The sequence below is a fragment of the Meriones unguiculatus genome, chromosome 4 (assembly GCF_030254825.1).
Source record: "Meriones unguiculatus strain TT.TT164.6M chromosome 4, Bangor_MerUng_6.1, whole genome shotgun sequence".
NCBI classification, from domain to species: domain Eukaryota; kingdom Metazoa; phylum Chordata; class Mammalia; order Rodentia; family Muridae; genus Meriones; species Meriones unguiculatus.
The window spans coordinates 77,537,041-77,549,965 of NC_083352.1; the positions used below are offsets into that span (position 1 = coordinate 77,537,041).

Below are 12,925 nucleotides of genomic sequence, written 5' to 3' on the forward strand. Positions count from 1 at the left end.
TCATCTACACAGACCATGGAAAGGGGCTACAGAACCTGACTAGAACTTTCTGACTACAAAAAGAAGCAGGTAGGCTGAAAGGGCCTGGACCCCCCAGCTGTGGCACCACTCTAACCCTTTCGCTCCCTCTCCAGGTGCTGGGCTTCTGGGGGCGTTCGGAGCAGGTAAGTCCAAAGGACAGGTGATGGGGGGAGGGGGCTGGCAGTGATGAGAATAAACTAGGTAAGACTGTTGATAAAGAACAGGCGGCAGCAGAGACCAGGCCGGCCCCAAACTCCACTCCGTTTTTTGTTTTGTTTTGTTTTGTTTTTCTTCCTGCCAAGTCTTGTCCTCTCAGTCCCTCTATTAGATAGAAAAGGTCTGAGCATGTCCCCTGTCCTCTATAAGCACAGGAAACAGAACTAGCTTGAAAGAAGCTGTTGACAGATCTGGGGAGGGTCAGGGAGGTGAGACCAGGAAATGATTAACCCAGGCTGCCTCTGCCTCCTGCCCACCACCATACCGTACTACATGGCTCATTACAGAGCCATCAGACAGATGTCTGCAGTATAGACATACATACATGTATGTATATGGATGTATTACGGTGCTGGAGATGGAACCCGGGGCTTCCACACGCGCCTGGCAATCACTGTATCTCCTGAGCTACAAGCCCAGCCCTCACCCAGAGGATGAGTGGGAAAGGCTGGTCAGAGGAAATATGACATCCAGTGAGAGCCAGGAAGACCCCTCCCCAGGATTCCGCAGACCCTATGCCTGGGGGAATCCCTGAGAGGACTTTGCCCTACAACTCTAGACCCCACAGCCAGAGCTGGCACTGGCAAGAGAGATTTTTTTTTTCCCATAATTGGAAACAAACCTGCCGGGGCAAACCTCCAAAACTCCAACCTAACTAGGCCCATCGGTCAAGGCTAAGGCCATGGAATGTCTCCTGGAGGGGAAGAAGAAATGATGGGGCCCAGATGTGGAAAGGAGAGAGCCAGAGGGACCCATTTGGCTCCTCTTGGGAGGATTCTGGACAGAAGCATGACTAGATGTTGTACGGGAAGGACTCCCAGGGCGGGAAGGCAGTTCATAGAGCACTTACCAAGTATGCATGCAGCTCTTAGTCCCCCATCCCACCCCGGTACCATGTAAACTGGACTTTCTGGTAACTGCCACAAATCCCAGCATTTAGGGGGTAGAGGCAAGAGGATCAGAAGTTCAAGGTCACCCTCTGATACATAGCAAGCCTGACTACATGAGACCTGTCTCAAAAAAACAAAAAGATGGGAGGGAGTGGGGATGGGAGGGGCACACTCACATCCAGGTGGAGGGGCGGGGTCTGCATCAGGATGTACCATCAAGGAAGCAGAGAAGATGCCTGGGGTGGCAGCTACCAATGGGAGCAAGGCTGGCCTGGAGGGACGAGGGTTTACTTCCAGCCCCAGTCTGCCATTATAGACAGCCTGCTGGGGGAGCCACACAGCTAATCACACTTGTTAGAGACAATCATGTCAGCTCTGTATCACTGACGGCTGCAGATTTATCAGGATCACAGGCCCACAGTACCCGAGGTCTAGGGACCAGCCTAGACACCCACTTCAGGATGGCACCCTTCCCACAGGGAGCCCAGGCATGAAACCCACATGCCTAATTCTCTCTGTCTCTCTTCTTCACAGGCCCTGGAGGACTTGCAGGTGCTGGCCCTGGGGCAGGTTAGTGTGACACATGAGCGAGATGCCAGCTCCCCACCCCACCCTAGAGCATCTGCCCGGGATAAACGGCAGCCAGGCCACAGAGTCTGAGCCGAGCTTTGGCGAGGACATGGATGAAGAATGACGCCAATGTCACCTCTCCTAAGAAGCTACCTGGGGACAGCTGTAAAATAGAGGCATCTCCAGGGGCTCTGGGTTGATCTCTCTACCACAAAAAGGCATATGGGCCATCTGGAAACCATGAATGGTGGTGATACATGCCTGGAATACCAGTATTTGGAGTATGAGGTTCAAGGCTATATATATATCTCCCCTAACACGGCAGTTCTCAACCTCCCCAGAGCTGAGACCCTTTAGTACAGTTCCTCATGTTGTGGTGACCCCCAACCATAACGTTATTTTCTCGTTGCCACTTCAGAACTATAACTTTGCTACTGTTATGAATAGTAATGTGACTATCTGTTTTCTGATGGTCTTAGGCAACCCCTGTGAAAGGGTTGTTCAACCCCCCAAGGGGTCATGGCCCACAGGTTGAGAACCGCTGTTCTAACACATGCTTCCTGTCCTGTGAGCAGGGGCCACCATGGGACACTGACCTTCAGAGGACACAGAATTGTGAATCCCCTTCCTGAGGGAAGAGGTTCTGACTGGCCTAAGGTCAGCATGGCATTTCGGGGCCTCACATTTACTCTCCTCCACAGGTCTCGGAGCCTTTCCTGGAGGCACCTACCCAGGGGCAGGTGCTCTGGTGCCCGGAGGAGCAGCAGGGGCTGCTGCCGCTTATAAAGCTGCTGCCAAAGCTGGTGAGTGGCACCTTTAGGGGAAGTGGGAGGTAGGAAGATGATGAGGGCAGCCAACTCTACACAGTCCTGAGTGGCTTGGGGAAAGAACCAAACCTTAACACCTGGCCCCCAAGACACAGTCCTTTTCTGACCCCTGAACTTTCCTGCTTCTTGCTCTGTAGGAGCCGGGCTTGGTGGAGTTGGGGGAGTTCCTGGTGGTGTCGGAGTTGGGGGAGTTCCTGGTGGTGTCGGAGTTGGCGGAGTTCCTGGTGGTGTCGGAGTTGGTGGAGTCCCTGGTGGTGTTGGTGGTATTGGTGGCATTGGTGGCCTAGGAGTATCAACAGGTATGGTGGCCAGACCTGAGTGAATGAAAGTGGTGCCAGCAGGCCTGGGCCAAGTCAGCTCTGTCATCCGTTCTGTTCAGGTGCTGTGGTCCCTCAGGTTGGAGCTGGAGTCGGAGCCGGAGCAAAGCCTGGAAAAGTTCCTGGTCAGTACAGACACTGTGGGGGATAGAGGTTAGAGGTCAGGGAGAGGTCAGAAGTCTAGGAGTCTGCAGAGGTCAGAGCCCTCTCCTACTCCAACACACTGGAGGATGAAGGGAAGTCTCTGTAAACAATCCAAAGCATCAGGCCTGTGTTTGGGCAATGGGGCTGAGTGACTCGACATGAGTTCTAGAAATTTCTATGCTCTTGGAGGAAAAAAGAAAAAAAAAAAAAAAGAAAGAAAGACCCCCACAGACAGGCTCTGGATCACAGATGGGGAAACTGAGGCTTTAACCATTGAGTCAGGACAGAAGGGCCCACAGCTGTTCCTGGTAGAGCTGGAGGCCAGCCGACACCCCTCGGCAGCCCATCTGGTGCTCATTTGGCCCGTGCTCTTTAGGAAGTGACTTCAGGTTGAATCAAAGGCAAGCATCTGGAAGGACTTGAGGTGGGCTGACTGGGCTGCGTAAACAGGCGTGGGCTCCAGAAGACAGCTAAATCAGTGCCCCGAGGTCTAACCCAGAGCAAGGAGGGCTGCAGCCATGCTGTGTCTGGCCCCAGCTACCCCAGTGGGCGCGCTGGCTCGCGGGGGGGGGGGGGGGGGGGAGAGCTGGCGGGCTATCTTGATGTGGCACCGGAACCTCTGCTCAGTGCTTCTCCTTCTGCCTCCAGGGGTTGGCCTTCCAGGTGTGTACCCTGGCGGAGTACTCCCCGGCACAGGTGAGAATGAGAAGGCTGGGATCACATGAACCAGGTGGGGTGGTACCGGCCTTTCATCCCAGCACTTTGAAGGCTGAGGCATAAGGATCTTAAACTTGAGGTCAGCCTAGGCTATATAATGAGACCTTATTTTAAAAAAAAACAAAGAATGGTGGCTAAGGAGATGGCCCAGTGCTTAAGAGCACTGGCTGCTCTTCCAGAGGACCTGGGTTCAATTTCCAGCAACCACATGGTGGCTCACAACCATCTGCAACTCTTCTGTCCTCTAAGGGCACTAGGCATGCATGTGGTCTGCAGGCAAAACACCCATACACATAAAATTAAAATATTTTTTAAAAGAGTAGGTTGGGGATGTACTTCAGTTAGTAGGACACTTGCCTAGCATGCATGAAGCCCTGGGCTTCATCCCCAGCATCTCATAAAGCAGGCATGCTAGTGTACTCTTGTAATGCCAGCACTTGAGGGGTAGAAACAGAAGGATCCAGAGTTCAAGGTCATCCTTGACCACATAACAAGTTTTAGGCCAGCCTGACCTACACAAGACTCTGTCTTTAAAAAAGAGAGGTAGGAAGGCAGGAAGGCAGGAAGGAAGGGAGGGAGGGAGGGAGGAAGAGAGAAAGGGAGGGAGGAAGAGAGAAAGAGAGGAAGAGAGAAAGAGAGAGAGAAAAAGAGAAATAAAGAAAGGTTGAAGGAAGGCAGGAAGGAAGGGAGGGAGGGAGGAAGAGAGAAAGGGAAGAAGGGAGGGAGGAAGAGAGAAAGAGGAAGAGAGAAAGAGAGAGAGAAAAAGAGGAATAAAGGAAGGAAGGAAGGCGGGAAGGAAGGAAGGGAGGGAAGGAGGAAGAGAGAAAGGGAAGAAGGGAGGGAGGAAGAGAGAAAGAGAGGGAGAGAGAAAGAGAGAGAGAGAAAAAGAGATATAAAGAAAGGAAGGAAGGAAGGGAAAGAAAGAAAGAAAGAAAGAAAGAAAGAAAGAAAGAAAGAAAGAAAGAAAGAAAGAAAGAGAAAAGAAAAGAAAGAAAGAAAGAAAAAGGAAGCAAGAAAGAAGTTGTGGATGTATCCTCTCACTAGTACCACCTCTTCTCCCTTCTCCTAAAGCTGAGGCCAGCTGAGGCCAGTGGCTTTTTTCCCTAAGTGTCCAAGTTCAACTTAACGGACATTAGGTCCTTGGCAACAAAGGTCACTTTCCCCATCCCCGCCCAATCCCTCACCCCAGGCCAACACCCTCATCTAAGCCTAAAGCCAATCCTCAGAGGACAGATGGAGTCCCTAGTGTAGCCAGCTTTTTCCCAAAAGCCCTGAGTCACCAGGGGTAGGCACGCCCAGGAAGTCTGCCCTACAGGAGACCCCCCTAAGAACTTCCCCTCATTTCTTTCCCTGCCAGGACCTACCTCCCCACCCAGCAGGGCCTCCTGAAATCCCCCAAAAGCCCGTATTCAGGGATTTGCTGACAGAGCACCCCTTCCTTCCTGGCTGAGGCAGCCAAGCCCCAGGGGAGGCAAGAGGGAAGGGAAAGTCTGGCAGTTTCCAACCCATTGAGAGGTAGCCACTACAAAGCATGTCACAGTGTCTGTGTCTCTCTATGCTTTCTCCCATCCAAGTCTTAACTGGACCTGGCCCTGCTTCGTTACCTTCTGCAATCAGACCCTGCAGGGTGGTATGGCTATAGATTTCTCTGTTCCTTTTTTCCTAAGCTTGGCCATGATGGATCTATAACTTACAATTGAGGTCCACCAAGGCTGAGATAGGGCTCAGTTGAGTTAGGATTAAAACTCAGATCTTCCAGCCGAGCCTAGTGGAATGAGCATGTTACTCCAGCCATTTGGAAGCTGAGATAGATGAATCAAAAGTTCAAGTCTATCCAGGGTAACTTAGCAAGACACTGTCTCAAACAGTAAGAACACCTGCCTAGAATCTCCCAGGGGCTGGGAGTGTGGCTCAGTGGTAGAGCACCTGCCTAGCATCCCCCAGCATATTTGGGACCTGGATTGAATTCACAGCACTACCAAAAATAATACACACACACACACACACATATACATACATACTTATATAAATCAAATCGTCTGAGCTTGAGCCACACAGGAGAAGAAAGTCCCCACAAACTGGTCTCTCCTTTCCTTGCCCTGTGAGCCATGCCTGTGATTGGCCATCAGTACTGAAATAGATTGGGTCAATGAACCTAAGGTTGTCAAGAGGGTGACAAGCAGAGTTTCTCTCCCCTCACTGTTACCCATGTCTTTGCCACTCAGGAGCTCGGTTCCCTGGTGTGGGTGTGCTCCCTGGAGTTCCCACTGGCACAGGAGTTAAGGCCAAGATTGCAGGTATGTAGGGCCAGCTGTGCTGGGGACTAGGGTGGAACACTCTGCCTGTCTGCATGCCCCTCAGGCCTGGGGTTTAGGAGGTAGGATTCTAAGCTTATTTGGGAACCTCTGTCGGGATAAGGAGGTACTTTTTAATGCCCCAGCCCTGCTTCTGCGGGCTAGGAAGGGCAGCATGCTTTTCAGAAAGCTGATAGAGTAAGCCTGGCCTAGTGGCATGGGCCTATAATCTGAAGCTACTCAGGAGGCTAAGGCAGAAAGTTTGAAAGTTCGAGGCCAACCTCGGTAGCTTAGTGGGCCACTGTTGCCAATTAAAAGTAAGAAGAAGGTTAATGGGTATGGCTTAATAGTAAAGCACTTGTCTAGAATCCCCCAGTGAGGGCCTGGGGTGTGGCTCAGTGGTAGAGCACCTGACTAGAATCCCCCAGTGAGGGGTGAGGGGCGTGGCTCAATGGTAGCTATCTTGTCCAGCATAAACAAAGGAAGGCAGAGCCAGTGCTCACTGCCCTACACACTTAGGGCTGGGCCTCATGGCAGCTCTTTGTCATTGCAGGTGGAGGTGGTGCTTTTGGTGGAATCCCAGGTGAGTTGAAACTCCCCTCCCACGGTGAGCAGATGGAAGAACACTCAGGGGCTAGACACCAGAAAACCTATCTGTAACTGCCCCATCTCCCTCACGTCTCTCGCCGCAAGGCTTGGTGAAGCATTTACCATACAACTATGAGGACCTAAGCTCAATCCCCACACCCACATTCAAAAAATAAAAGGAAAGAAGGAAGGAAGGAAGGAAGGAAGGAAGGAAGGAAGGAAGGAAGGAAGGAGGGAGGGAGGGAGGGAGGGAGGGAGGGAGGGAAGGAAGGAAGGAAGGAAAGGGAAGGGAAAGGAAAGGAAAAGAAAAGAAAGGAAAGAAAAAGCCAGGCTTCTACCCAGAGTTTCATCAGTCCCAGCCATGATCTCCTAACCCAGACATTCTCAACCTGTGAGCTGCAACCCTTTGGGGTCAAAAATGACTCTTTCACAGGGGTCATGTATCAGATATCCTGTATATCAGATATTTACATTACAATTAATAACACTGGCAAAACTGCAGTTATAAAGTTGCAATGACATGTTATGGTTGGGGGTCACCACAACATGAGGAACTGTACTAAAGGGTCACAGCGTTAGGAAGGTTGAGAGCCACTGTCCTAACCCAAACTCCATCAATGTGGATCCACAATGAACCCAGATACCCAGGAGTGCACTGATGTCTGCACACAAAAATATATGAGTGTGTCCCTTAGCTCCTAGAGTCAGTGGCTTATCACTGGGAGTGCCTCGCTGACCCACAACAGAGAGAGAGGGAGGCTCCCAAAGGCAGAACAATTCTGGAGGGCCATGGAAAATGAATTCATCCATCCAAACAGAGAGTAGACTTGCCGGCAGGGAGCCAAGAGGCCTGGGACTTTGGTTTACTGTCTTTGTTGTTGCAGGGGTCGGGCCCTTTGGGGGCCAGCAGCCTGGTGTCCCGCTGGGCTACCCCATCAAAGCACCGAAGCTGCCAGGTAAGCCGGAGTCAGGCTGAAGATGCTTGACTGGGCTGAGGGAGATGGCTCAGGGGTGAAGTACCTGCTGCCCGAGTTCAGGTCCCCGGAGCCCTCTGGAAGCTGAGTGTGGGAGTAACCCAGTACTCCAATGATAAGACAGGGCGAAGCGCAGACGGGAGACCCTCTAAGCACCCTCGGGCTGGCTAGCCTGGTGTACACAGCAGCAAACAGCAAGGAAAGCCTTCCTCAGATGAGTGGAAAGTGAAGACCAACACCCGCCATTATCTTCTGAACTCTTCTTGCACACAATGGTATCCATGCATACACACACACACACAAACACATAGACAGGTACACACACACAGTTGTATCTATGCATACACACACACACATACACAGACACAATGGTATCCATTCAGGCACACATATATGTACACACACACACACAAACACATACACATGTATATACATATGCAAACACTAATTAGTAATAATTATAGTAATAGGCATGGTTTGCTGAGCCTCCTGCTGGGAAATCAGCCTCAAGGGGACTTCACACAGGGGGAAGCATGACTACTTACAGGACTAGGAGATGGTTTACTTAGGAAGCTGTGTGCTGCACAAGTATAAGGACCTGGGTTCAATCCCCAGAGCCAGGAAAAGAGCCAGGCATCATAGGGTACACTCATCATCCCAATGCTGAAAAGGAGAATCCTTCAGGCTTGTGGGCAACCATTCTAGCCAGTCCCATGTCCTAGTGGGAGACAAGATGGGCAGCTCCTGAGAAATGACACCCAAAGTTGTCTTCTAGCCTTTGCATGTACATGTACACACACACACCTACACCTGCAGGCATATGCACACGCACATATAAAAGAATTACCACTATAGCCAGGCGTGTAATCCCAGCACTCTAGAGGCTGGAAGCAGGAGGACTGTGTAATTTCAAGGTCAGCCTAGGCCGCTGGTGGGGCATGCAGTGATTTGGAGGTCAGCCGGGGCTACAGAATGGGACCCTACCACAAAACAAGAACAAAACCAAGAGAAAATGACTAGAAAAGGGAAAGGAAAACCCACCAGGCACTGGAAAGACTCCTGTTGTCTCTAGCTAGCCACTCGGTTGCCACCCTGTCACCTCTACCACAGCCTCCAGTCTAGACAATGCCATACCCTCCGTGGGGCACAATCAAAGCACTTAGACCCTAGGGGCCCTGTTGGGACCTCAGTTTGGAGAGGAATGGATGTCCTCTCCCTGCCCTACCTGAGAGACTTTAATTAATCACTAGTGAGCCTCAGGAGGGTGCTGCAGCACCTGTGAGGGGGGCCTATAGCCCCACCTCTCTCCACCCAGCCATTACTCCTTCCTCCACCCATTCCTCACCATCTTTCCCGCCTTCATGCATCTACTCACCACTTCTTCCTTCCACCCACTTACCTCTCCATCCACCCCTCTCCTCCTGCATCATAGATTCATCCCTCCATCTCCCCGTATCCCCTGCTACCCCTCCCTCCCACCCCGTCCATCCACGCACCAGTCCTTCACTCCATCCATCCCTCCCCCTGTCCATAGGTGGCTACGGACTACCGTATACCAACGGGAAGCTGCCCTACGGTAAGTAACGCCCTCACAGATTTGTGGGGCTCTAACCCTCTCCAGATCTACGGGCCTCTATCATAGCCCTACCAGATAGACTGGGATGGGGGCGAGGCACCAGAAGAAGAATTCTTGAAGGACGAAGACTGACACTGGGGGCGTGGCTAGCATCTAGTAGTGTCCCTCTTGCTCATCACAGCACTTTAAGCAAGCCATTTTTTTTTCTTTTCTAAGCCTCAGTGTTTGTCTGTAAAATGGGATGTCATCCCTTCTGCATGCTTGTATCTGCATTCACTTTTGTTGGAGGTGACAGGGGAGACTCAGGACGAGTAGGACAAGGGAGGGCAGAGTGGCAAGGTCTATGTGAGTGACCAAGCACCTTTGTTACAGGTGTGGCTGGTGCAGGCGGCAAGGCCGGCTACCCTACGGGGACAGGTAAGAGCGGGGAAAACACCTGTTTCCAGCCAAAGGGACTATCCAAAACACAAAGCCACCTTGCGTGAAGGCTTTGGGCCACATGGATTCTTGTCTGGGGCTCTGGCCTCTCCTGGCTACGAAGCCTCCAGCTGTATTTGAGTGTCTGTGGGGCTGGGAGCGAGGGACTCTGGATATAGCAGGACACCAGCTCCATGTTCAGTGTCCCCTCACCCTCCTCTTCCAGGAGTTGGATCCCAGGCAGCGGCAGCAGCAGCTAAAGCAGCAAAGTACGGTGAGCACTCTGGGCCCCTCACCAGCCTCCAGGCCCCCCTCCTGCATCCTGTGATGGTTGGAAGAACAAGCCGGCGATTTCTGTGTCTGCTCCTTATTCCCCTTTTCAATAGACCCATAGATGTAGCTCTCCCTCCCCTTCCCTTTACCCCTCCATCTACCTGTCACCTATCCCTCCCCACCTCCCTCCCTCCCTCCTTCTGTCATACCCTACCCACCCATCATCCCCTCTATTCCTCAACTCTCTCCACCCTGCTTTATCCCTCCTTCTCTCTGTCCATCCCTCCACACTTCCCTCTTTCCCTATTCTGCCCTCCACTGATCCATTCATCCATCCATTCCTCCACCTCTCCCTTTCAGCATCCATCCTTCATTCACCCCTCTATCACACCGTCTCTCCATCCATCCCTTCATGCCTCCCTTCCCTATTCTCCCCTCACTGTGCCATCATCATCCCTCCTTCAGTCCATCCATTCAGCCTTTCTTCTCTTCCTTCTTGCCTCCATCCATCTCCTATCCATCCATCTACCCTCCCTATCTTCCCCTCACACTATCCCTTTCCTAACTACACTTACCCACATGCATCCCTCCAGCCAGCCATCTTAGCCATTCACCGCCCTCCTCCACCCACTTCTCTATCTCTGCCTCCTTCTATCCCTTCCCATTCTTCCTCCATCCCTACACCTTTCCTTCCCTTTCTGTATCACCCCTTTCTCCACCCACCTATCCCAGGGAATATGAGAACAGCCCTGAGAGCCATTATTTCTCCATGGGGAAAATGAGAGAAGCTTCTTGGAGAAAGTGACCTCAGCATACAGGTGGTGGTTGCCCTGTGGGTCAGACAGAAAGAACAGTGAGTGGGAGGTGGTGACAGGAAGATTGGAAGTTGGCGGCCATCTTTTGTTACAAGTTTGAGGCTAGCCTGGGCTACATGAGACCCTGTCTCAAAACAAAAACAAAAGAGGAAGGAGGCACCCAATCATAAAGGATGCGTGCCATGGTGATTGGAGAAAGAAATATAGACAGTATCTATATAAGCCTTTTTTAATGTTAGGCATCCACTTCACATGTACTACAAAAAAGAAAAAAAGTAACCCCTCCTCAAGCCTGCAGTCCCTAGCCATGGACAGGGCGTGCTGAGGGTGTGCTGTGGTACTTCCATGTCCTTACAGTGGACAGAGCGGGCATCTTCTCCCCACTCGCATGGAAGTCAGCTCGCTAGGGCCAAAGTTCTCTCTTCTGCCCCCAACCCAGGAGGCCTTCTTACTTCCAGGTCAGGAAGCGCAGAAGCCCCTGCCAGCTCAGAGGGCAGACGTTCTAGGAGCTGGTCCTGCCCTGTGGAGGCCCCAGGCTTTTCTCCAGGCAGAGGCCCCTTTGGCAGACTGATATTGATGGGAGTAGCTGCAATATGGGAACTGGAGAGCCTGGAAAGAGGGGCTGCCAGAGCTGGGCAGCCAGACGCTTGGACTGTGAACTTGGCTGAGTCTTCGGAACACAGGGAAAGGAAGCCTTCAGCATTCCTTCGGGGGCCTCTGGCCCAGGGCACGGAGCTTGTGGTTTCTCAGTATGCAGCAGTGATTAGAAAGGGATTTGTCTGTGAACACCGGACTCCCTTAATGAGAGTGTCGGAATGCACACTTTGGGGGCAAACCCAGGAACTGGGGGAGGAACCTTCCAAGACAAGCCCCACTGAGATGCTGAGGTTTATTCCTAGGTAAGACGAGAGTGGGTAAAAAGCCAGCATCCCACCAGGAGGTGAGGCAACAGGACTGGGAATTCAAGGCCCAGCCTGAGATAACTAGCTGAGCCTCTATCTCACAAAGCAGCAGGCGGGAAGGGGCCTAGGGATATAGCTCCGTTGGTACAGTGCTAGCTAGCTACAGCATGAGGACATGAGTCCTATGTGTCCACATAAAAACAGACATGTGTGGTGTGTAATCACAGTGCTGGAGTGGTGGAGACGGGGGTACTGGGACTCACTGGCCAGCCAGACTACCTAGGCACACAGTCCAGGTAAGAGCGAGAGAGGCAGCCTCAGAGATTCAAGATAGGGATTCAAGATGGCTCGCTTTGCATGCATGAGGACTGGAGTTCAGGGCTCGGAAACCCACATAAATACCAGATGTAAGGGTCCACATGTAATTCCAGCCTTGGGTGGCACAGATGGGGAATTCCTTAGGGTCAGGGAGGTTAGTAAGGCTGGCCTCGATGAATAAGGTGAAAGAACATCTTGTGACATCAACCCTGGGCCTCCACATGTGTGAGCACCCATATGCATGTGCTCTCATGTGCATGGAAAACCATGCACATATACACACATGTACATACATGTAAGAAAGGGGGAAACAAAGTTCTGGACAAAGGTTAACCTCTGGCCTTGACACACATGTACATATGCAAGTATACTCACACACACACGCACACACACACTTATGCTAGCACCCCTGGAGCTTTTCTTCAGAAGAAGTGCTAGGGAGTCACGTGGTGCCACCCCTGTCCCAGCAGGTGCTGGAGGAGCTGGAGTCCTCCCTGGTGTTGGAGGGGCTGGCATTCCTGGTGGTGCTGGTGCAATTCCTGGGATTGGAGGCATTGCAGGTACTGCTTCCCTGAGCTGGAGGGTGGAGGTGTCCTGGTGGGGCCCAAGGGCAGCACCTCACCCTCCGTGCCTGTCTCTCCAGGTGCTGGGACTCCTGCAGCAGCTGCTGCTGCCAAGGCTGCCGCCAAGGCTGCTAAGTATGGTGAGTGTCCCCCAGAAGCAGAAGGCCTGGGCCTCTGCCTGAATGCTGGAGATCCACGAGGAGGGACAGACTTTACCTCTGTTCACCTAGCACAGTGGTTCTCAACCTGTGTGTTGCAACCCCTGTGGGGCCAAACCACTTTTCACAGGGGTCACCTAAGACCATCAGAAAACACAGAGATTTACAGTTTAGAGCTTATAAATCATAACAGTAGCAAAATCACAGTTATGAAGTAGCATTGAAAATAATTTAGTGGTTGGGAATCATCACAACATGAGGAACAGCTTTAAAGAGTCCCAGCATTAGGAAGGTTGAGAACCACTGATCTAGGGACCCCTCTGACCTTCCCCCCATCCTGGTCAC

General features: G+C 52.0%; 1 protein-coding gene across 2 annotated transcripts in view; it reads left to right on the forward strand.

Moving 5' to 3' along the window:
- Eln (elastin) overlaps positions 1-12,925 on the forward strand; it is a 43,242-nt gene that overhangs the window by 13,644 nt on the left and 16,673 nt on the right. The window contains exons 5-18 of one of the 2 annotated variants that reach the window (XM_021646676.2): positions 135-164; positions 1,662-1,697; positions 2,399-2,500; positions 2,662-2,823; positions 2,904-2,966; positions 3,634-3,681; positions 5,928-5,999; positions 6,550-6,579; positions 7,469-7,540; positions 9,093-9,134; positions 9,507-9,551; positions 9,778-9,825; positions 12,327-12,419; positions 12,503-12,562. In XM_021646676.2, the coding sequence (XP_021502351.2) occupies positions 135-164; positions 1,662-1,697; positions 2,399-2,500; positions 2,662-2,823; positions 2,904-2,966; positions 3,634-3,681; positions 5,928-5,999; positions 6,550-6,579; positions 7,469-7,540; positions 9,093-9,134; positions 9,507-9,551; positions 9,778-9,825; positions 12,327-12,419; positions 12,503-12,562 (903 nt within the window). The remainder of the gene's footprint in view (positions 1-134; positions 165-1,661; positions 1,698-2,398; positions 2,501-2,661; positions 2,824-2,903; positions 2,967-3,633; positions 3,682-5,927; positions 6,000-6,549; positions 6,580-7,468; positions 7,541-9,092; positions 9,135-9,506; positions 9,552-9,777; positions 9,826-12,326; positions 12,420-12,502; positions 12,563-12,925) is intronic. The other variant, XM_021646677.2, reaches the window with a different exon arrangement.